General features: G+C 43.1%; 1 protein-coding gene across 1 annotated transcript in view; it reads left to right on the top strand.

Annotated features, from left to right (window-relative positions):
- Positions 1-24,526, top strand: part of PNPase (polyribonucleotide nucleotidyltransferase 1) — a 48,913-nt gene extending 24,387 nt beyond the window's left edge. The window contains exons 11-23 of the mRNA XM_037418629.2: positions 471-573; positions 1,333-1,403; positions 3,687-3,723; positions 5,580-5,736; positions 7,240-7,403; positions 9,309-9,380; positions 9,894-9,957; positions 11,015-11,098; positions 14,411-14,494; positions 19,539-19,645; positions 21,264-21,319; positions 22,760-22,838; positions 24,173-24,526. Of these exons, the coding sequence (XP_037274526.2) occupies positions 471-573; positions 1,333-1,403; positions 3,687-3,723; positions 5,580-5,736; positions 7,240-7,403; positions 9,309-9,380; positions 9,894-9,957; positions 11,015-11,098; positions 14,411-14,494; positions 19,539-19,645; positions 21,264-21,319; positions 22,760-22,838; positions 24,173-24,319 (1,225 nt within the window). The 3' untranslated portion in view covers positions 24,320-24,526. The remainder of the gene's footprint in view (positions 1-470; positions 574-1,332; positions 1,404-3,686; positions 3,724-5,579; positions 5,737-7,239; positions 7,404-9,308; positions 9,381-9,893; positions 9,958-11,014; positions 11,099-14,410; positions 14,495-19,538; positions 19,646-21,263; positions 21,320-22,759; positions 22,839-24,172) is intronic.
- Positions 24,527-24,679: the final 153 nt, after the last annotated feature.

Genomic DNA, 24,679 nt, shown 5'->3' with positions numbered 1-24,679 from the left:
CAACGCCATAGCAAAAAAAATTCTGGGAAAGCACGTGTCCGATGTGCCATCTCCTGTCTACGCTACTGCGTGATGAGCCACACTGCGTGATCAACCGCAGTTGGTTTCACGCTAATTATGACTTAGTACTTTGTTTGCTATTCGGCTTATCTGGTATTTCTAGTGTGAGCTCATTACAATCACTGGGTTGTCATTTTCTGACCAACATGTGTTGTGAGGAACATTCACAGCTCGAAAGCCCAAATTGGAGATAATTTGACGCAGTTGTCAGATCCTGCTGCGTTAAAATCTTTCAGTGCTGGAAAAAAAACAAACTTGTAAGAAATTGCTCAGAAAATGAAGTTGAGACTAGGGAAGAGCTAAATTGACTTCCATGGGTACTAATCACTGAGTTATTGTTTAGAAAAATGTCGCTTGGTTCAATAGCGCACGTCAATTGTCTCTTAACTGGCATGATCCTTGCCTTGCAGGTTCGATGGCCGCAGCTTGACAGATCTACGTGACATATCTTGCCAGATCGACTTGTTCCAGCCACTGCATGGTTCGGCCCTATTCCAACGAGGACAGACACAGGTGAGGCATTTGTCACGGTGTTTAATCAAGTCAGCAAACAATACTAATCTTGATGAAGATAATTCTAGTGTTAGCTTCGTCAAGCCTGGTGTCAGTAACGGTGTGCTCTTTGTAGTGTGATCGAAATTGTGACTGATCACTTTGACTGTCTTCGGGATTTCTGTGCTCTCGATTGATTGTCCCATGCAGTTTGGGTTGTGTTTAGAATAAGTGACCTTAGAACCGAATAGTGTTTAGAATACACTGAACTCTCATTAAACAGAACCTAAAGGGACCAGGAAAATAGGCTCTGTTTAACAAATTTTCGTTTACTGAGAGTCTACTGCAAATGATTTAGAACCAGTTATAATTTGAATGGAATAGTGATGACACAGAATCAAATACGAGTATGAATAAAATGCTCTTTGAATAGCTTTTGAATAGTAAAGCAACCATTATCGAGGCACCTTGGGGTTCCACAGCATTTCATTTGAAATTAATGTTCACAAACTTTAACGTGAGAACCCTACAATTACTTTTAGCTGACAAAATATTCCCCAATTATGTAAAGTGAGGTAAGCTCGCATACAACAACAGCCCAAGATTTTGAGATATTTTGCGACTGTGGGGTGAAACATGAGTAATCGAGGTGGTATCGCCAGCTTTTAGAGGAAAGCGAAACCCACGAATTAAACAGTGTTTCGTGAGCTGCTTTGAGATCGACTTTCGAAACAACTGTTGCTATTTTGCATTTTCATATTCTCGCAAATTTCATCGCAGGTTCTGTGCACCGTTGCATTTGACTCTCTCCACTCGGTGCTTCGATCGGATCCGGTTTCGGTGATCACCGGGTGAGTTGTTTTGCTGTGTTTGATTTCCCGGTTGTGCGGATCTGCAGCTGCCACCACGATTGAAAAGTGCTCAATCTTATTGACCCTGTGAGGCTCTTTGTACACATTTTGTGTGCACAACCCGTTCTTGCTAGTTGTGTTGACTAGTGGCTAACGAAGAGCGAAGTACGTTGAGATTTGCATCAAGTGAAGGTTTTGTAAGGTGCTTGGAGTTGACTTCATTTTGCAGTGAATTTACCATTGGATATGGCCACATTTCTGAAGGCGCTACCATGTTTGAAGAGTCATGCGGTGTGGCACTTTCTGCTAGCCACGTCCAAGTTATAATTTTTCGTTGCTCGAAATTAATATATATGAGAACGAAATAGCGCTACCGTAACAAAAAATGACGAAATGTAGGTAGGTTGAATCAGAATATAGGTTGACTGTGTGACTTTGAACCACTGAAAATCAAAAAAAAAAAGAAAGGTTCACGGAACAGTCATAGTACCAGAAGGACATTCACTACGAAACAAATGCATTTTCAAATGGGGCTTACTGAAAATGTCATTTATTTATGCCATGTTTACACGCGAGTTTCACGTTGCATAAAGCAAAAAAAAGAAAGGACTCGGGTATTACCTTTTTAAAATGTCACGACCATTTTTTAAGTTCTGATTTTAAGTTCTGGATGCCCGCTGAGTTCACTGGTCGCATTCAGCACATGAGGTTAGCTCCTCTGTATACTTGGCAACCTTTTTCTCCAGCTCTAGATATGCTGCTGTCTGGCTGTGAAACCAAGTTTTATTCCGATTGCTGCATGTCGTGATGTAATCCGTATGCATTCATCAGTGGAGAATGCTTCTTTGGTGCCCTCTATCTACCCACCGACCATACACGCTGCTCAAGCCAGAACTGCCAACATTGCGAGAAGCTACAAAGAAAGAGTATCTAATCAGATGGAGCAGGGAGAACACCACTGCAAAGATAAAACTTCAGTTATAGTTTGCGACTCGCAGCTCTCGTTCGCATCTACCTGCGTGAGCATCCCTACTCATCTTCCACACACTTCACTCACGGTGTGCTAGCAGGTTTTTACATGCCTCTACAAGCTCTATCACGGTTTTCGTGAACACTACGGTCAACTCACTGGCCGCCAGTCATAAACGAGACGAAAAGTAGCTCAGAGCCATACGAGATTCACAAGACAACAAAGAAAATGCTGAATTAGGCTGCTTGTGGCACAAGGCTGGTGGTAAACAAAGCAGTGACCATAACTGGGATGCCGATGGTCGACTTCAGCTGTCCATGGTGGCCAGACTTCAGTATTTTTTTCTGGGGATGAGCTGTGTACCTATAAGATAAGAGTGGACTTTCTATTGCTTTCTTTTTTTCAAGTTCAACCCATGCTCTTGTTTATACAGTACATTTCTAGCCTGAGCTTTCCCGCTACAGGAAAAACGTAGTGTAATATAAAACCCAATTTTATAAACTTCATGATGTAATTAAGAAATTTTCATTTCCCAGCTGGTACCCATAGTGTTCAATGTTATCATCAACTTGAATTATTGAACTGAACAATTATTTCACTGAACTCAATTTAGCAATGTTTTTCTGGAAAGAAATAAGAAAAAAAATTCACAGATATTTTTTTCTTTTTTACATTGATGGCATTTCTTGTGACACGTGTTGTAATGCTATTGTGTTAATTGATATGTATAATCACCCTAGTCACGACAGTACTTTTGTTTTTACAAGGTTGCACGTCGCAGTGAGTAGTGCTGTCACGTACGAAAGGATGCTGGGCAGTAGTGATTCATTGTCCCTCCGAAATTTCTCGCAGGAATGTGCTGGTTGCTTTCATTATTGGTTTATATGACAGGTGGTACTAACCGTCTCCACAGAACTTTCTTGCTATGGCGGCTCACACATTAATAGTATTTGCTCCCCTTGTCTGAATATCAGCTGCTTGTAGTTTCACGTGAACACGTAGCTCCCATGCATTGCTCACTCAAGAGAGGTATGCATGTGCAGGCTGTCCTTGTGGACTTTTCACATGTGCTGGCATCTATTATATAGTTGCAAGTAAGACGTCGCAATAGCTTTTGGGCAGTGGTGTGTTACTGTATAAGGTTTCGTTAGACGAGATGCTAAATTTGCTGTGTTGCTTTGAGATTGTCAGTGGATCATTAGGCGTAGTCTGTAGAATTGAATGCATTTTGTGACTTAAATGTATGACTAAAACTGTGAAGTTTCTTACTTTATGACTGTCTTTCCTTTTCTTCCATGTTTTTCTCGAGCTAGTGGGATGAAGGAAAAGAACTTCATGCTTCATTATGAGGTATGCCGTCATTTCTTTTTTCATGTAGTAGCAAGCATTGTTTAGAGATTTGGAGTTTGTGCGCTGAGCAAATTTCTTTTCCTGCTAGTTCAGTGACACTCTTCGCTAATCAGTCATCCCTTTCAAATGGAAAACTGGAATAACTCAAAAGCCGAGTTCATTGCGTTTGTAGTGTTGGCCATGATGTGTCTTGTAATGTGACATTTGTGACACTGCATTCATGGCAGGTAATCAAGTCGGTCCACCTCGGTGGGTGGTACTGTTGCGGTGCCAAAAAAAAAAAAAAGGTATTGGGATCCACTGTAAGTGGCTGCATTTTTATAAAGATATACTATGTTTTTTATTGGTGCCTGGTAGACAACTGCACATCAAAACTTCTCTTTTGGTGTTTATGTTGCTTTGGTAACAAAATTGAGACTCCAATTAGTTGTCGAAAAGTGACAGTTGTATGAACATTCGGAAGCAATGTCCCAGCTTGACATTGACTCAATCGCGAATAGCCAACTTACCATAACTTTTGCACAAGTAATTTTAGGACATTCACTGTTGTATTTGCATTCAGTTCTCATTTCAGCTTATCGTGACATACCGATTTACTTTGTAACTCGCCCTAATTAAGGAGACACAGTCTCGCTCCTATTAAGGTGCACGAAATCTTTAATAATGTGCCAGAAAAGTAAGTTTTTATTTAAAATAACACATCAAATACATGAGCTGTGAAGGCTTCATGAAAAATCTGCTAAAAAAAAAAAAAAAAAGGCGGTTTTGAAACATGATCCTCCTTTAAAAACAGAAAGCGTGGATCGTGCTCTCACCAAAACTTACTGAGTTCTCTGTTTGCAGTATGTTTACTATGCATATGCATAACAACTTTGTATAAATATAGATTCAGGTAGAGTGTTTCATTGTATACAATGCTCAGTGGGGATGCTACTATAGCCAAGATTGCCTGGAACTAGCTCTCCACATGTACTGTATAGCATCCAGTGTTAACGTGGAGAACTTGTGTTTATGTTTACGTGCACCGCAACTTCCCATTCTATGTATATGCGAGCTTCTCATTGGTATGTGTGGTTATACTGAAAGTACGCCTCTACATATTTGAATTTGAACTTTACTGCAAAGGGTGAAAAGCTTGCAGTTGGACTTTCTTTGACAGTGCTACCATATGCAGAACCTTAACACTTCTCAGAGGCAGTTCTGAAGCTGTGTTGTCTCTCGAGATAATTGACAGAAACAGTATGTCAATGCTTTGTTGGGCACTTTTAGATGTGAAGCAGCTCTTTGACTAGCCTGTGTACTGCTGTCCGTCCGTGTCTCCGTGCCAATGCGCCCCATTGTGTTCTCCCCGCCGTCAAGAAGGTCAAGTCGCAGCTGGGCGTTGACGTCACTCTCTCCCTCACCTGCAGCATCTGTTAGCTCCTCCCAACACACCTAGGTGGTGTTCCTTCTCCACTCGCTTGCAACACACTTCTCTCTCGCTTCACCCTGTCCACTACCCGCAACACTCGACCGCACGTCCAGTGGAAGCACTCTTCCGGCTCGTTTATCTGCGATGAAACTTGCGCGAAACCCAACCTGCCTCCTGTGTCGCGTTTGAAAGAAATATTGACTCAAGTAAAGGCTACACTGAGCTTCGCTTCAAACCGTTCTTCCAGCACCCGCATCGACGTCCATTTTAGCCGGGTTAGTGGTGTGCGCACCACTGTTGCTTTGCATCTAATCGTGGTTCTCTTCAGGGAAACGGTTCATAATTTTTTTCTAGTGGGAACTTCTGAATGCAATGGCTGTTTTGCATGGGAAAGCAATACAGTGCCCCATCCTGTGTTGTAATGATTTGCTGTGCTCTCTGACAGTTCCCATCGTACGCGACCAACGAGATCGGACGCACCGGGCCCATTGGGAGGAGAGAGCTCGGCCACGGAGCGCTCGCCGAAAACGCTCTTCGACCACTCGTTCCGAAAGACTTCCCATTCACAATCAGGCTGACCTCGGAGGTGCTCGAATCGAATGGTCAGTGTTTGTCTTTCCCCTTTAAGCACTCTTCTAAAAATGAAGTTACCAGAAAAACTAACGCTTGCAGAAACACTGAAACCTAGATATAATAAACCCGGATATAACGAATTATTGGCTATAATGAAGTAAACGAAAAATAGCTCTGTCACTGATACAGTGCTAGGAACGTGTTTACAACAAATTTTCAGATGTAACGAAATATTTTCGTGGCTGGCAGGTGTGACTTGGTGATAATGAGGTATGGAGTGTACATTCTAACAAAGTATGTGACTGATTATGGTATTTATGGCTTCAGGTCTTTGCATTCGGCAGTGTATTAAAAGCTGCTACGTTTCCAGGACGTCCTCACAAGTATTCGTGTTTTATGTTAGAAGGAAGGGAAACAAGATTTGTTTCATAATATTGCATAACAATATTCTCTATTCCGAGTCGTCGCTGGCAAGCTTGAACTGAGCTCAAACCTGTTTGACTGGCAACTGTGAAAAAACTTGTGACTGCTTGGAGCGCCTTGTTCCTATTGTGGTCTTATTGCAAAGCAACCTTAAGCAACCTTGTGAAATTTTTAGGATGAAATATGATGCCTCAGTAAAAGTTAGCAAAAAAATATTGCCACCCGCATCTTCCCGCGGGGGAACTTGAGTAAATGCGTCTGATAGTGGTGAGGTATCGTGTGAATTTTTCAAAATTCGGTATGGTTTGCGAATGCATGATTGTTATTTCGTCTTTATTATTCTTTTTTATTGAATGAAGGAGAAGCGTTGCCCTCAACGTCAAGCGAAAGCCTAGTAAGGACGCCCTTGGCTGAATTCTGAACGCGCATTCCTTTGCCTACGTATATAGTGTGGCCAGCGAATTGTTGTATAGCGGGAGCAGTGGTTTTTTTACTAGCAGACACTGCCTGCAAGGCGGCCTTGCGAGGTGAGAAAGGGGGAGGGGAGCAATAGTTTTGCGGGCGTGTTATCTGGGCCTGCATGAGACGCAAACATGCGGGTCTCGACACGCGACGCAAGTATGCGCGACATCATGTGACTAAGAAATGCTCCGCATTTAACAGACTTTCATGGCGTGAAAGTCTACACGAAATGCTGCCGTAACTGTTTGTCGAAAGTGCTGTTGCAGACCCGGGCATGTTGGTAACCGGAGCCTGCTTTTAGTGGACCCGGCTATATTGAACCCAGCTACTCTGAGCATAACTACTGTTAACCCGCTTTCTCATCTCGTCATTAAACTGTAGTATCAGGCTGCCGCAGGGGTACAAGGGTTATGGTGCTCGGCTGCTGACCTGATGGTCGTGGGTTCAATCCCAGGCACGGGTGTCACATTTTCAACGAAGGCAACAATGCTAGAGGCCTGTATGCTTAAATTTAGGAACACATTAATTTTTAACCTCCAGGTAGCTGAAATTTCTGGAGCCCTCCACCATGCATGCATGCCTTACGATTATATTCTGGATTTGGCTCGTAGAACCGCAGCAGCTATTATTATTATTATGAACTGTAGGGTCGTCGTCCATGGCGAGCGTTTGCGGTGGGAGCCTTGCCCTGATGGACGCCGGAGTGCCCATCTCGGCAGCCGCGGCCGGCGTTGCCATCGGCCTTGTCACTGTGCCCGACCTGGAGCGCTCTTATGAGCTTGCTGACTACCGGCTACTCACGGACATCTTGGTGAGGAGTTCGCTTTGTGCACTCTTATTGTGGCACAAGCCTGATTTTGGTGTGTGCTTGAGGGTTGATGGCAAAGCTTGCAATGTCGAATGAAATCTTGAGTGGTAACATAACTTGGAAGCATGAGTGTTTGATGTAGATGAGATAGAGAGACAGAAACTTGTGAAACCACCTCGTGTAACTCTGTGTGGCAAGCAGTAAAGCTACGCATTTACTGGCATGATCCTTGCACTTTTTTTTTGAAAACCGATGCAAAGTTGGGGGGTGCGAGAATTACGCGGAAAAAACTTTCGACGAAAACGTACAGAGTGAAAAGAAAAACAAAGTGGCCGCGAATAGGGATTCTCACACCAGCAACTAACAGTAAGCTTTGAGAAGTACTAATTAAAATTTACCTCAACAATAAAAGCACAGGTTAAACACAAGGCAAGATTTATTTGAGACAAAAAGGTGCAAGCAAATCGTCGAGAATTAGAATACCATACTCAGAGCTTGTGGGCGTTGCGTGCGTAGCGGTAGCATTCGTCACTTAACAGGAGCCCTCAAAAGGTAAGCGTAAGACGTCAGTATTGGGCTGATGGCTATTTAACAGAATCGTCTGCAGTTTCCTTCTGAAGAAATAAAGTTTACCATCAATATCAGTCTTAGGTACATGGCAGGCCCAACGCGTCTTGGTGGCTTTCATCTGCCGTCACCAGTAGCGAACACAAAACTCGTCGACTCCGCAGGGCCTACCGGCGGCCCTGTTGCCGTTGTTTAGTGCATGATCAATCACTTTCAACTTGAAATCAGCGTGTAGCTTCAGTATCGCCCCATAATGAGACAAGATTACCGATGGAAGATACAAAACACGCCACGACGCGCACTTGCTGCTTTGACTTGGCTTGGCTTGGATTGAATTTCTGTGCAATAATAGTACGCTTGATGATTAAGAGATGACGCCAGATGGCGCTCGCCATCATCAACGGCTGGAACGAGCAGATAATATTATTGCGGCAATTTTCGGGCTTGGGATAATTACTCGAGAAAAAAAAAAATCTTATTTTTGTTGGGCGATGTGGGGGGTTGCGATAATTATGGGAGTGCGAGGATTACGCGAGTAAATACGGTAGACTAGTGTGAGTATCCCTTATTTGGTTCTACGCTAAGTAAAAAAAAAATGGTCATTAGTATCAAACTATTTTGACATGAATTTGAATGGTAAAAGAATTTGAATAGCAGTAAAATATGGTATCTTTTGAAATTAGTCATGCTTAGCCCATCAAAGCCCATTTAACATGCTTTTAGACCTTTAAAAAAAGTTTAATTTGTGGGCAGGCGACCTGTGCACTTGTTTCATTTCATGGCAGTGTGGGTTACCCCTGAATAGGCGGTTTTGAGGCATAACGGCCCCAAGCTGCAGTGAAACCACCTTTTCAGGCAGGATACTTGCTGTAAATTGTGTCCATTTGTCTCGAATACCAAAGAATCTCATAGAACGCAACCTGAAGGTGCTTGGAAAATACATTCTGTTTAATAGACACCTGCAGGGGTGGACAATTCAATTACGAAACCAGTCATATTAGAAGTAGTTTACAAGAGTGGGAGCTTGGGCTAGTTGGTGTGTATTCATGTTTGAACACTGAAAAAACTTGCCACTTAGTGGTAGTTGGTCCAATTTAACTGCCATATTTGTAGGCGATCTTCATTTAATGATAGTCTTTTGTACATTGAATGCTTGGAAATTTGAAATTCCTGCTGAAGAGAATTCGATTACTTTAGTATTTGTTCGAATACTTAAGCGGCTGAAATGTTTTCACTGGCTTAAATTAAGCTTACGAACCTGCCAGCCGGAACACCGTGGCTAATGTGAAGCTGTCATTTCCTTGGTTGGCATTTGAGATGTGTGCTCGCTGTTCGTTTTAGGGCATTGAGGACTATCTTGGTGACATGGACTTCAAGATGGCTGGTACGAAGAAAGGCATCACCGCACTACAGGTAGGCCGACAAACACTTTTTTAAAGTCTTTTTGTGCTATTGTAGCTGGTGGGTGGTGTGATTGATGCATCACATTTGTCTGCCATGGCGTGCACATTGAAAGTCTTCTGTTTGGTGACACTGGTATCCGGTTTCCTGTTGCGAAAGACTTCTTGGTGCTGACCGTGCGAAAGTGGGCTGTGGTTTTGTGTGCTGCTGGCATGGTTGAGCGTTGCACACGCCAGGTGGTGATTGTTACATCGTACAACTTGAGCGTTGCTCACGCCAGGTGGTGATTGTTACATCGTACAACTTGTCGTTTTCGAAGCTCTCTCAAACTGAAACTTAGACTGGTCGGTAATGAGGTGCCTGTAATTAAGTGTTTATTGCATGCTGCAGCAGACGATGTGCCCTGTTACGACTAACAGGCCCACAGCAACACATTGCAGAAGAAAACAAAACACAAGGTCAGAATTTTGTTTCAGTGCCCCTTTAAGCCCTTTCTTTTTTTATTTTGTTTTGGACAACACACAGGCTGACATTAAGATCCCTGGTCTTCCCCTCAAGGTGATCATGGAGGCAATTCAGCAGGCTACAGGTGAGCTTATTTTCATTTTCCTAACATTTGATTGTACGAGATCAGCTGGCCGTTTGGAATTTATGAATGCAGTGCTGCCTGCATTGTGACGGTGTTGCTGTGGCAATAAATGCAGAAAATTGTGCCAGTTTTGCCACATTATCATGCAGGAAAGTCCAGCAAAGTTAGGCCTGTTCATTTTTGTTTAAATGTTTCAATAAAATTTGAGGAGGTGATACATTTTCAAACAAGTTTGGCATATTAATTCAAAGTATCTTAGCAAGCTCGCATTTGCTTGGCGTACTAGCTGCAATAGTACTAGTCGCAATAGTTAGTCAAAGGAGGAGTGAGGACTGTGACAAATTCTTTAGTCCCAAATTTTTCAATTAATTGTGGTATAACGTTGCAGATATGTGTAAATTTATGTGCTCATTTATTCAAAAATAGAAGACCAATACCGAAAGAAATGTGTAATTTGGTTCGAATCTCATATCTCATCTATGTTTTCTTGAATCTTTGATCGAAAAAGGTATGCACAGAATATGTTTTTGAGATTTGCCGAACTTTGAACCTATGGCTTCTGCACAATTCAAGAATGGCAAGACCTATGATAATGTTGTGTTGAACCTAAAGAATAGCTTGACTCATAAGTTGACACCGCAAAGAGCAATCCTTCAGCTAAGGCTCAACTTTTAAAATACGCAACACGACGTCCCCAAAGCTGTATTCGCACGACGGGCGAAATCGGGATTTGAGCTTGCAGATTGCATGCCACTGCGTCGCCACACGTCAGTCGTTTCCTAGTTCCCACTTACGTCAGCGTGGAGTGAATAGTGCAATGGCGGAGGCCCAAATCACAGTTGGGATGCTCGGAGAGCAGCGCCGAAATCCTCACTTGTGGCCTGAATTCTCCCCTGTCGTGCAACTGCTGGCTGTGGAGAGATTCGAATCGCATCACACGTTACGTGACTGATTCGTCTGCGATCACGTCCATCGTGTAAATATGGCTTTAGTTGTCAAACTAACGAGAAGAAAAATGGGGTGTAAATAAAGACATAATCCTTCCTTAATTCTTCAGACGGAAAGTCGGAGATCCTCAAGATAATGAACGACGTGATCAGCAAGCCAAGGACACAGAAAAAAGACAATTGGCCCGTCTCCGGTGAGTCTTTTCGCGCGATGGCACGTTAAAAGGTTTCATCATCCTTCATTTTCTTTGCATGCGGGGTGAACTGAAATTAGTCTGTCCATACAATCTAGCTTTAGCAATTCGGTGGCGGCTTTTATTTACGCTCTGTACTGGCATCGAAAAGGTGCAAAATGGGTTGCAAGTTTGCTGTGGACACTTCTGAATGAAGGAAAAGTGCAAAACAAAGCTTATTCACAATACTCGATTAAAAGACGCGTCGTCGAAATGGCGTCTACTGGGTCCATGTCACATCCTTATTCTTATGTTTTTTATTGAACACTGCAATGAAACCTACAGAAACAGTGCCGAGGGCCTTATCACTCATTTGATAGAGTGAAATCTCAGTGATACGAGTTTTGCGAAATCACATAATATATTGACATCAGCCAAAGTTTGTATTATAGAAAGAAACAGAAAATGAAGAATATATAATTTCCCAGCAAATGTTTAAAATGTTGCTCGAAAGTGCTTGCAGACACGGACGAGCTAGGCACGACGGGGTGAGCACCAACTCCAATTTCATGTAACATTAACCTGCACCTGATCATGTATTTGCTTGATGCTGGCACGTTCATAATGTGACTTAACGAAATTCAATTTTTTAGATTTTCTCAAAATGGACTTTCGATTCTCCGGACTTGCAGATCATGTTGCACTGAAATCTTCACATCAGCCAAATCAACCAGATGCCTTCTCTAGTTCTGTAAAAATTACGGAAGTCATAATATGATTATATAGGGTAAAGGTTTGTGGGATGAAATCATCTGCATAGGCGCGTAATTTCTTATACAGATTTTCTGCATCTAGGCGAACAATACTCGGGGCCCCTCAAGTTAAGGGGGGACGTGATTCTTAGGGCTCTCTCATTTATTTTTGAACCAAGTGTGACAAAAGTTGGCATGCTTACTTAGTTTGTTCTCTGGATTCTAAAAATGTAGTTATTTTTTCTGTAGCTTCATTAGTTAATTAAAAAATCAAGATAACAATTTCTATTGGTCTTACCATAATAGAAAAATAACCACCTGTCAAAAATTTTAAATAACATAGGGATTGACAGTAGAAAGCATAAGACATGCAACATAAGAAGCACTTTCTTGAATGGGTCATTATTTTTTACTTTACAGTACACTAAACTTCACAACCCTGTATGCGGCCATTGTGTGGTCACACAAAAGACTAGTTTGAAAAACTTGCATCAAGAGAAATCAAAATCTGCTTCCTATGTTGTGTGCGCCAAACATATAGCTACATGCTGCAAAATAAAATATTCTGCTATCTGTAATAGTTTCAGATACATTGCAGTAATTTTCATGCAGGGTGTACAAAATTGCCATTTTGAGAAAATGAAGAAAACAAAGAATTCTAACATTTTTAACTGTAAAGATGTATGCACCTATAATTACATAGCCATTGACATATAAATGAATGCTAGAAAGCCTAAGGAGTGCAATGCTGCAAGCTGATCGAAAATTGAACGAGTAGGTACTTCTCGAATTACAGCACAGTAAAGTTCATTGCATGTAACCAAATAAAGAAATTTTTATATTAAAGTAAAAAAAAATGAAGCTGCCCATTAAAATAGGCTCCCAACATTGTTTTTTGTGCACATTTAGCTACATTGTGCAAAAACAATTACAGCTATAGCTGTCTTAGGTCCACTTTTACCGAACAAGCAAAAGAAAGTGGTCGAAATCTGTGCTTGAAAATAATGCTGTTAAAACTTAATTTCGCCATTCCGAGGGGAAAATATCATGGCACACATAGTTTTAGTCAGTTAATATGCACCGGGAATGTAGTAGGACTGATTGTTTGTACGAGCGTGTCGTTTCTTCTTGTCCTGTAGCAAGTTGTCGCCGTGTGCTCGTCTGCCGCGAGGCCGCTTATCAGTTCGGTGACTGCACTGACGGCGATGTGCGACAAATGTGCGTGCATCATCCACGATCTGTTGAATAACGTGGCGATGTTTTCTGGCTTGTCCAGAATAAGTTACCCGTAAGTGTCGCGAACCAAAGTTGCTCCCTCGCTCATCGATTTCGAGGCTACACGAGAGCCGAGGTGTTAGTTTCCTTTTCACGTAAGACTTCGAAAACGAAGTTCGAAAGCTTCAGTGATGATGTTTTCCAACCAAAATACATCGTGAATTTCATCATACTGGCCCATATTGACTTCTTTATTTTATCAGAAAGAATGTGCGAATGGACGCATGATGACGTGCTGACGCAGTGAGATGCTGGCGACATGCTGCCGGCATGTCACTAGTGTGTTGCAGCAAAGATGTATTGTTTCCCGCAGGTGCACATTTCAATTGATCAGAACAGCGTCCTCTTTTTTTTTTTTCCGGTGGCAGCCGCAAGGCCCGCCATTCTTCTGTGTTTGTGACAAAATTTAGACCAAGTATTGCTGGAAAATATAACACTTCGAGCAACTGGCCTGCAGCTGCAAACTAGCCTGCAGAGCAAACAACCAGCCCTGATTACTTAGAATGAATCCAAGTTCCTTGCATCCAACTTACTTGTGTGTTCTGTTAATTTGAAAAACCACTTAATTAGAAGATTTTTTTGTAGCCCCAGTGACTTAGAATTAAGGAGGTTTCACTGTGGTTACTTGACTTTGGTTTTTGAAGATGCATACATGTGAGCTTTCCTGATTAGCCAAAGAAAGTGCATAATTTTTACCACTATTCCTGTATGTACACAAGGCTTTGTGAAACTTTCTAATGTCCATCTGTCTTTTATTCTTCCTCAAATCATCAATGATCACTTTCTGGAGGTTTGTAGAAATACATTGTAGGGAGACCCACTAGTAGCTTTCCCAATACGTTACATCGCGCATCTGTGGTTGATGTTAGATTGAACGACAATGTCGTGAAGGCACTGTTTCCAGGATTTGGAGGTAGGTCAACCCGGTATGTCGATACAGTGGACTCCCATCAATTCCAGCTTCAACAGAATTATAATGCACGTTTAAATATAGAATTTTCCACCGTCAAGCCTGAACAAGTTTATCGAAGTGATGTAGCCAACTCTTCATTGTGCAAAATTATTTTGTATCTGAAGTACAGAGAGTCGAGGAGTGAGCGTGTTGTTTGAATAAAGACGCGTGCCTTTATACGGGTGCTATTTTGTGGCATTATTATGTGCATTGGATCGAATGAAGCTGACTTCTGGGGTTCGCTTGGAGTATCGACTTTTCGGCCGTGAAGCCTGATTGAAATTATCAGAGTGATGTAGGTATGTTTTATTGACTTGCCAAAAAACCAATGTGCTTTCTTTTTCTCGCTTTCAGAGAGGTTGGAAGTTCCAGTTCACCAGCGGGCACGCCTAGTTGGTTTTGGAGGCCACAACCTGAAGAAGCTGACTGCTGAAACAGGTGGGACAGTATGTTTTTTTACTATCGTGGCTATAAAATTACCGTTAATGTACCTTTACACTTTGGCACATAAAACCTGTTGCTGTATTAACCTGTGTCTGATAATGTGTTTGCCTGTTGCCTGAGCATTAAAAGTTTGACATAACGAAACTCAGTTTCGGTAATTTTCTTTTAATATTTAGAAATCTGCTTTCAATCCACTCGCCTGGAATTCGTAGGTGATGATTATGCATTAAAAACCTACATTAAGCATTGTGAACCAGATACTTTGCTTGGAGTAAACTCTCAGTAAATGTAATCTTTTAAACAGAACTACTGCTTAGATGGTACACCAGCTACAACTACTGTCGCCGACCATTTATCCGACCCAGCGGGTACCACCAAAATGACCAAATATAATTGAGACTCCGAAAAAAAAAATTTCAACAGGAAAAACTATAGAACTTTTATTGACCTGGTGGGCGGAAAAACTTCTCGATGCACGTTTGCACACAAGCATTACCACAGATGACTCAAGTCAACCTGTACTTCAGCCAGGGTTTGGTCATCATTGTAGGTAGTCAGTAGCGTCGTTATGGCGTGTGCTAAATCTGCATTTGATAATAGTGGTGTGGGCATCATTACATCAGAGTGACTGTCCACCTGCGCTGGCTCAGGGACCTGACAGATTACTACCTCGTCGTCTTGAACAACCAACGCAGCGAAAACTCGCAAGGAACATAGGGTTATGGTCGGCCACTTTTGACCTGGCCAATAAATTGTGACTTTTTTCGCCATTGTCATTGTCCTGTGGCTGCTGCGCTTTTTCATTAGTACCGACGATACAGATAAAATGGGTGGCATTGGAGCCATTTTAGCAGATCAGGCTTCGCACATCAAGCGACGTACAAGATAGCGAGACGCAGATCAGGCTTAGCCGGAGGGATGATTGATAACACAAACTCTAAAATGCTAAGAGAAAGACATAAGGCTAGTTTATGCTCAAGGGCTCATGATTTAGTTCTTTCGTTGTCGGTTTCGTACGCAGTTATTCTCAAATGCCACAATGAGCTAAATGCAAGCGCAGTTTGGTTTGGCTTGCGGCTTGCTAACGGCATTCATTCATTGGATACTCGGTCGGCTATAGATGAAAGGCAGCCCTTACGTGTAACAGAAATAAACATAGCCTACAAGGTCAGCGATAGTAATTTCTGTGTTTATTTTTACACTGGTACGATTTCCAGCCATAATCGGTGACACTGTGAAACCTTTCAAAGCTGTCAATCTGGCAAAAATGTTGTAAACACTGTGCAGACAGCCCACCACGGCAATCGACATCGCACCCTATGAGCCAGCCGGAGTCCTAAAAATTGAACATTGAACTGTGGGGCATCCGAATTCTCGGTCATGAATTTGTATTACTTCAATGAGATGAGTGGTGGTGCTGCGAAGGTGTCCAAATATATGAGGATGTCCGAAATTTTATCATTCGAATGAATGGTCTGCGACACTATTATATTGGTTGCATGCCTGATTATTCATCCCTCTGTAAATTGAACTTTTGTTAACAGGAATGTATTTTCTTTCACCGTACAGGTTCTCTTTGATGGCATTATTCTTTAGTTCCATTAAAATACAGTGGAATCTCGATGATACGAATCTCACGGGGTCACGAAAAATATTCGTATTAGCCGAAATTCGTATCATCGAAACAAATAAAACTAGCTAAATTAACAAAGAGTCAGACGTGAACTCATCCAGGCACAAGTACGTAAAAAGCATTTATTTCTTGATGAAAAAGTCTCTGATGTCCTTCTGCCTCTTTTTCTTCGCCAGGTCACCTAGCAGACTTTGTTCGAAAGCATAGAAACGCCTGCACGTGTCGTCGCTGACTTCATCCGCGGCCACAGCGCGCCTCAGAACGTCGAGCGCGTGCAGCGTTTCAGCCGCCGGTGGTGGTCCTTCGCCGTCGCCCACGTCTATGTCGTCGCCATCATCGCTGGAATCGGCAGCCCCGCACGTGGCCTCCTCAACAATATCTTCGACCGTGCGCGCACCACAGGTGGCGAGATTGTCATCTGCCGTGCAAAAATCATCAGATGTGCACTCGACGTTGAGCTGTTCCCAGTCCTCAATTGTAGGATCTTCCGGCTCTGGGGGCACCTCTTCTGGACTCCCGAAGAAGCCGCATTTGCCGAAGCAGTTCGCTACGGTAGTCGGAGTTACCCGATCCCATGCCATAGCTATAAAATGGATGGCGTCCAAGAGGCTTATTTTCAGGTCACCTTCGTCCTTTCGGTCAATTTTTGCGAGTAGGCGACGCACAAGAAAGCTCTTAAAATGGTGCTTCACATTCTTAATAACCCCAGCGTCAAGGGGTTGCAGGTGCGTCGTCGCGTTCGCGGGCAAAAATACGAGTTTGACGTTCTGAAGCGTTACTTGCCTGGGGTGGGCGGCGCACTGGTCAAGAAAAAGAAGAATCTTCCGATTCTTACAAGCCATCCTCCTGTCAAGGAGTGACAAAAACTCTTCAAACAACGCCGCCGTCATCCACGCCTTTTTGTTTGCGCGATAGACGCACGGCAAATGACTCTCGCGCTTCAAGCACCGGGGCTTTTGGAACTTTCCGACTACGGTCAGTTTCAGCTTTTCCGATCCGTCGGCGTTACAGCACAAGAGCACAGTAATACGCTCTTTGCTTTTTTTGCCTCCTCTGCATGCTTCGCCTTTTAAACAGAGGCTCTTTTCGGGTTGCAGGTTAAAAAAGAGACCTGCCTCATCAGCATTAAAAATATCACGAGGCTCATACTCTGCAATGAGTGACGGCAGCTTCTCTAACCAGTTGCTGACAACTGCCTCGTCAGCTTTTTTCGCTTCGCCGCAGACGCTTTTGTAAACGAGAGCGTGCCTAGTCTTAAAGCGCTGCAGCCACCCACCTGAGGCCTGAAATCCGTCGATATGCAGAGCAAGTGCAAACTCGTCGGCTTTCTCCCGCAAAACTTTGCCATCTATATTTACGCCAGCTGCGGTTACTTCTTTAAACCAGGTCAGGAGAGTCTCTTCAAGTTTCACGTGCTGAGCGGTCTTCGCTTGCTTTGCGTTGACGTTGAACGAAAGCACGTTTTTCATTATGGTCTCTCGCTGTCCAACAACTGTGCTCAGTGTTGACGTTGCAAGGCCTAGCTCCTTAGCCAACTCCGTCCGCTTTCTCTTAGGATCCTCATCGACCTTGCGAAGGATGTCTAATTTCTCCTTAAAGGAGAGCGCTTTTCGCTTGCGAGACATAGCTCGTTGCGACTAGGCAAAATGGCGCAAACACAAAGAACGCGGTCCGAAGCACAGCACGCAACCACTCCGTCCAACGCCACACAGAGAAAGAGGAAAAGCACAACAGCAACAAAAGCGTCACCGGCCCAATTGCCCCGCGCAGTCCGCCGCGTCGTCGCGTCCGCGCCGCCGCACCCTAAAAGAGAGGGAGAAAAGAAACCGTGGCCAGCGCCATCTCTAAACCTAAACCGAAATCAAAGGGCGCAAGCGGTCTCTGAGGTCTCCGATATTGCGCACGCCGCGCGCCGATGTTGGAGACCGCCACGCGCTGCTGGCAGGCACCGTTGGCAAAATGCCAAACCGTTGGTGCAGCGCGCCGGAATGCGCGCGACTGAGCGCTGTTCTATTTCGCGGCCGTCAGTGGGCGACGTTCATTCGTATCAAACGACGCGGGCAGAAAATCGATTCGTAACAAACGTACTCTAGCGCACTGCAAAGTAATGGGGCTCGGCAGGGACCACAGAAAAATTCGTATCATCCGGAAATTCGTATTAGCCGTGATCGTATCATCGAGATTCCACTGTATTGGAATAGAGAAATATCTTTATATTGAGTTCATGTGATGATGTTTTCATTAGCGTGTGTTATATTGTATACCGAAGTTCTAGATGAATAATTCTCTAATCTTGTCGACTCAGTTAAATTAAGGTTTACCAATATGTGCTGGTTGCTTTACTTCCATTTTCAAAAATAAAGTACCTCTCAACTTTCCTGATTTGCTGGAGACAGCTTTGAATTTTGACCAATATTCCTTTACGTACACACGCAGCGATAGATCTTCCAAAAATCTGTCTCATTAACAATAGAAAAAAAAAACAAAAAAAAACAAGAAAGATACTGTTGGAAATAACCTCATGCAATACAGCTGCATCGTATTTTACCACCATGACCTCGCCTGGTGGCCGAGGCAATCATCTTATTGTCTGGTGAGGAAGGTTAAATCCTAACGATTTGTGCATTAGTGTAAGCTCATTCTGCACGATGCAAACGACAATCTGCATTGCATAACAAATGATGTTGCAAAGTCCACTTCTCCTCCATGAAACTGTATTATGTAGTCAAGCATGGGTTTTATGGCAATAATGCAGAGGCATCTGCTTCTTGGAAACAGTGTTTGAAAAACAGCTTTGTTGGCGCTCAATTTATGTGGTGCTTGTACTGGTGTATGTCAATTAAACTCTTTCTTTTTATGTTTTTTTTTTCAATTATGAAGCCAACAGAGAAATCAGAGTAGGTTCTCTTCACAGGCATTCTTGGGTGGGCTAGTTCGTTCACGAATGTTATGGCAGTGCAGCGCGAACTCAAAATGCAAGGCAGTAAAACTCACTGGATGCAACAATAATGCCTGTTTTTTCTGTTTTGTTGAAAAGGTAGAGCACATACAGGCAGAAGAGCAATGAAAAACAAGAAAGAAAAGGGGGCACAAAAACTATTAAGCGACTCACCTGCCAGTAAAACTGTTGGTTTCAATAAACATTAAGAGTTTACGAAACGTAGTGAAAATCAGATGTCATAAAACAGCTATAAAATGTGAAAAAATGGCAAAAGATCCTGAAAACCGGCATTGCTTCCGGAACTTTTCGCTGTCCAATATTTCCCACTATTCTACCATAATGTCTCTTTTTAATTTCTTACCACTTGTGGGCTCGTGGCAATGTTTATCTGTTGGCGCATCTCAAATACTGTGTTGATCATTGAAACACATCAAGAATCTTTGTTCGACCTTTCTTTTCCGAAGGTGTTCAGCTGTCGGCAATCGACGACACATGCTTTGATATGTTTGCCCCAAACCAGGACGCCATGAACGAGGCTAAGGAGATGGTCGAGCAGTTCCTGAAGGAAGAGGTAAGGAGTGAGCTGATATCACACTCACACAAATAAACCTCACTAACTCGGGACTCGCACATCTTGAAAGATCAGCTAAGTCAAAATTTTCTCTGGCACTGAACGATTGCTCCTGGGTGCAATTTGTTTATTTTCCGTTATCTTGTAGTACTTTCGTGCCCACTTTCGGATATCTTGAAATATTGACTGAGAGTGAAAAAAAGTTTGCTGCCGGACCCTTTTGGACGGTTCGTGCAAGGTCACCGTTCGTGAATGTGAAGTCGAAACCAGCGGCAGAACAACTTTGTCAAGCAATGCTGTGTCATTTATGTGGTGTTAAGCATGTGTACTATGCCACCCTACATGCGCAGAGGCAGACCTTGCAATATAGCGTGGTTCTTACACATAATTTTATTTACCATTATAGGCGCGATTTCAGTACTGTTTTAATTACACGAGGCACACCATTGCACGCGTTTTTTTGTCGGCCGTGCGGTGTGAGGAGGACAATGCTACCAAAGCAAAGCAATTCGCTAAAGTCGCACAGAAAGGTAGCACTAATCAAAGAAGCGGATTCGAGGCTTGAGGATTCCGGTTAATGTATGCTGTAATGGTACTTATCGTGCGTCTTCATTATGTGAGAGGCCTCAGCCAACCGGGCCCAACATTTACCAAGAAGGCTTGTTCTCTGGGCATTTGCGCACGCAAGCATGTATGCACAGTGGGCGTGGTAATAATGTTGAATTGCTTTAAAACTAGCTAATAATAAAACAACCGTTTTTCTATATAGTACCCCTTTGAGCCACATAATGTGGTGTCACGTACGGTGAATGCGGCAGTGTCGATGCAGCCATTTTTGAGAGGTGCCGACATCAGGTGAAACGGAAACACGCTTCGATTTATGTGAACAGAATTTGAACGCAGAGGCAAGGGCAGTTGGCGCATGCAGTTTGTCAAGCAACTTGAGAAAGTCTTGCTAGTTTAATAGTGTTCCCGTGAAGCACACCTGCCTCATTCGGTTTTCCTGCTCTGAATAAAAAGGCAGTGCTATAAAAAACACTGCAAGCTGATAGTTCTTGTGTGCCAGTTATTTTTTTTATTTAAAACATTTACAAAGTGCCCGTTAGGTGCTCACGTTTAGAATTGGTCAGTAGTCATAGTGTTCTCAGGTGAAACGAGACTTCTCACTAAAATTTGTCCTTGCAAAAGTCTTTCGCTTTTTACTACTCCTAGCTAACGAGGCATTACTGTATGTGGTTCTAGTTTTCCAAAGTTGTGACGAATGTGTGCCGCATGCTCTCTGTGTTTTTTGAACACTAAGCATGGAGTCTTTCTTTCTTTTTAGACATTTTGAGAATAATAATAATATTGTTGCTGTAGTGAAATTCATGCAGGTATTTCAAAATCGCTTGTAGTCTCCCCTTTTGTCGTACATGTGATTTCCAAACGCTATTTGTTGCTTGAATGCTTGTTTTGAAAACATTCGTTGCTCGTAAGACTGGCTCATAAAAACTTGTAATAATGATGCTCCTAAAAAAAAAAAAAAGTTGAAGCCACTAGAATGTTCTTGCTATTCTTTTTTTTGCTTGCTTTTTCAGTCAGTAACACTAAATGTATTTTTTGTTTCTCTATTTAACAGCGTGAGCCGACGCTAGAGTTTGGTGCAGTGTACACAGCCAAGATAGTCGAGATCAGGTGAGCTGTTGTGGCATTTAAGACAGACTATATTTTTTTTTTTGTGTGTAATGTGTGTAAGAACTGGGCGCGCCATGTTCAGGAGCTTGAGCACACTCTAGCCGGTGGAGTGTGCTCTTGCAAACTTAACAGCTAAAAAGCGACTTCCGGCGCATGATTCACGGTCCAGCCCTGAGGCGGTGCACGAGAGCCTGCATGAGAGCACGCGCCGGCGCTACGGCTTCCGGAAGATTCACCCGGTTCTGGCTCTCTGCTTTGATAAAGTTGGTTCTAACTCCCCACTCGTTTTTACCGTGGAAGCAACGTAACCTTCTAATAGTTGTAACACTTGCTTGCCCTTGAAAGCAGTCCGCGGAAATCGCCGTCAAGGGAAACTCCGTAGGTGTCGCACTCAAGCGTATTCGAGCGTGTTCTAAAGCGGAAACAGCCTAGTGGAACTTGCTGTAGAGGACCCGTATTTAAACTGGGCCATTCTACGCACCCAAGTTATGTCAAACTGGCTTTACGCCTGGCGTGCATTTGCGAAACAGACTTCCCCCGCTTTCTTCTTCGTTTCTTTTCGCTCTTAGTAGGACGTAAAAAAGCCGTAACAAGTGGAAAGTGGATAGGACGCTGCAAAAAGGGCGCACATGTCACACAGAGCATGTGTGTCTCCCCAATGAGGTTGTATTCGTGTGAAAGAAACCCTACATGCTTACCTCAAACAGTGGCGTTATTAACGATTTGGTAACCGGAGCTGTGGGAACTCTACGAACGGGCATAACTGGGTGCCTGTACTATGCGCGTCCTCAGGTTTCACAATAGCGAGGCTACATCTAGCACAGGATGTAGGATCGGGCTCTGATATAGTCAGCCTCACAACTAGGACACGAAAGCTCCTGATACACTACTTCAGAGCCCGAAACTGTCTCAAAGTTTCATGCCGGGGAGCAAATACTGGCTGCTACCGCGCTCTACACAGACGTGGTCACGGCTGTGTAGAGCGCGGTAGCATCAGTAACTACATCAGTAACTACGCAAAAATAACATTTTTTATTATTTTTTTACAAAGCGTTTACTGAAACTTTCGCACTGGTGGTTCTGGCCCATTCCCACGATCTTTCATGTTATTAGAAGGGAAGTCATTCTTTTATGGCAAGGGTGAAGCAATGAATGCGATAGGAGCAATTTTAATGTTATACGAAGTAGGACTTACGGCTAACCTCTTTTGCATCCAATCTGGTGTAACTCAACAATATCCTGGCATCATAGAATGTGGCTGACTGGTGCTGTCAGTGAAGTGACCTACATCTTTTATATTGCTCCATCGCGAACATAGAGGCGAGAGCACAACACGTACAAGTCTATGAGTCATTCAAAGTTATTCATTTAGTCGATTACGTGACGCAGTCAAGTGTGAAGCTCGGAAAGTGGCTAAAAGCAGCTCATTTTTTCTATTAGGGAGTCTGGCGTGATGGTGACGCTGTATCCAACGATGACGCCGACGCTTCTTCACAACTCTCAGCTCGACCAGAGGAAGGTCAGTTTGCCTAGATCACTGTGTGCCGATGCTAGTTCTTGCCTCGTTAGTATCTTTCGTAGCAGGCTACTGGAGAAGAGTAGTGTTCAAACCTGCCTGTAACAGTATTCAAGTGTTATGAAAGCTTCATTGTTATAACTGCGCTGCGCAGAAGAAAAAAAAATCTATGAGCACAGCTGGCTACGCTGCTAACATACTTTCAATGCAGATGGTGTTCCTTCCCTCTATCTATTTAATTGAGTTAGCTCGATTCGGAGCCGTCTCAGCACTGCTGCAGAGCCGTCTTCAGTCGGAGCTGTCTGCGATACTACTGTGACCCTAAAAAATCATAAGAACATACAGCAGTTCCATATTTTCGTTGCTGTTAGTGACGGCAGGAGCAATGGAGTAAGCTTGTGCATGCATAGGTTTTACTTTGGAAGAGGGTTATCTAGAACATTCCATCCCCTTTTTAGAGGCTCCTGCGTTGGCCACTGTCAAACTGTTGATGAAAAGTCATATACCTGTTCTGTGCCACATCCTTCTTATGTGTTTATGTGTTTGCATCTTACTTGCATGCTCGCTTACTACGTTGCTCCCGGGGCTCGAAAGAATGCCAAAGCACTGTTCTGGATACATACAGTGGAATTACATTGATACAATACCTCATGTTTTTCAGCCTCATACATTTTTATTTTCATTCCCTGCCAATGACTCTTGAAAATAATGCATTTTTATGTATTTAATGCGATCAGTTTTTAGATAATATGATAATACTGGTGCACCTATATCCTATGTTTATTGTTTGGTATATTAGCTCAGACCGCGTCCCAGCAAGTCGCGATCTGCCTGTTACAAAGCTGCCAGTTGGTTTTATGAAGTTTTTTGCGAAGGTTGGTTAGAAAAGTGTTAGTCTTGTGGAGGAAAAAGGTCATTGCCAGGTGCAGCTGCTGTGTCCAGCGATGAAAAGAAGAAAGTGCAGCGCAATGTGACCTGCTACTTCAATGTTGCTCGATAAAAGTGAGTTGCTGGCAGATTATCTATATATTCTTCTTTTATGTTTAACCTCTTTGGTTACTACGATTGTTGCATAATACATTCTACTTTCCGATTCCCGTGAGAAAAGTTAAACCAGCTTCCACTGTATTCAGTAGTCCTTTTATACACGAAAACATCGCTATAAGAAAGTCACATCTGCCACGAAAATACTTTGTTGTGTCCAAAAGTTGTTTATGAACTATTATTCGTTACACTGTCTATGACAAAGCTACTCTTCGCTTACTTTGTTATAACCGATAATTGGTTATATCGAGGTTCGAGTCTATTTTACATCCTCGCTCTGAATGCCCTTCCAGGTTAGCCATCCAAGTGCCTTGGGTCTCGAAGAGGGCCAAGAGATCACCGTCAAGTACTTTGGCCGTGACCCCGTGAGTGGCAAGATGCGTCTGTCTCGTAAGGTGCTGCAGACTCCTCCGTCGAGTGTCATTCGAAACTTGTCCTGAAGAGAGGCATGATGGCCGGAAGCTGGTGCTCATATGTTCTTCGTGGCCAGTTTTGCTCGTGTTTCGGTGCAGCAGCCGTATGCGCTGCTTGCACTCGTGTAAATTGTGTCCAAATTTCCCGAGCAAGACCATTTGATATATAGTTGTACATATCATTGTCATTGCCAAAAAAAAAACTGTATAGGAAATAAAAATTGATGCACAGTCTGTTTTATTGCGTTCATGTTTCAGAGACACATTCACAGGAGTGCATACCAGATGTGCACCTTGCTGAGGTATAGCAGGACGCTTGACCATTGCCTTTAAAAGTGCAGCGGGATGGTGCTCTTGATCTCTCTTGATATTGTATTCTCATTCGCT

The sequence above is a fragment of the Rhipicephalus microplus genome, chromosome 6 (genome assembly GCF_043290135.1).
Source record: "Rhipicephalus microplus isolate Deutch F79 chromosome 6, USDA_Rmic, whole genome shotgun sequence".
In the NCBI taxonomy this organism is placed as follows: domain Eukaryota; kingdom Metazoa; phylum Arthropoda; class Arachnida; order Ixodida; family Ixodidae; genus Rhipicephalus; species Rhipicephalus microplus.
The sequence above is the reverse complement of the archived record's forward strand: the minus strand, read 5'-3'. Positions and strand labels throughout refer to the sequence as shown.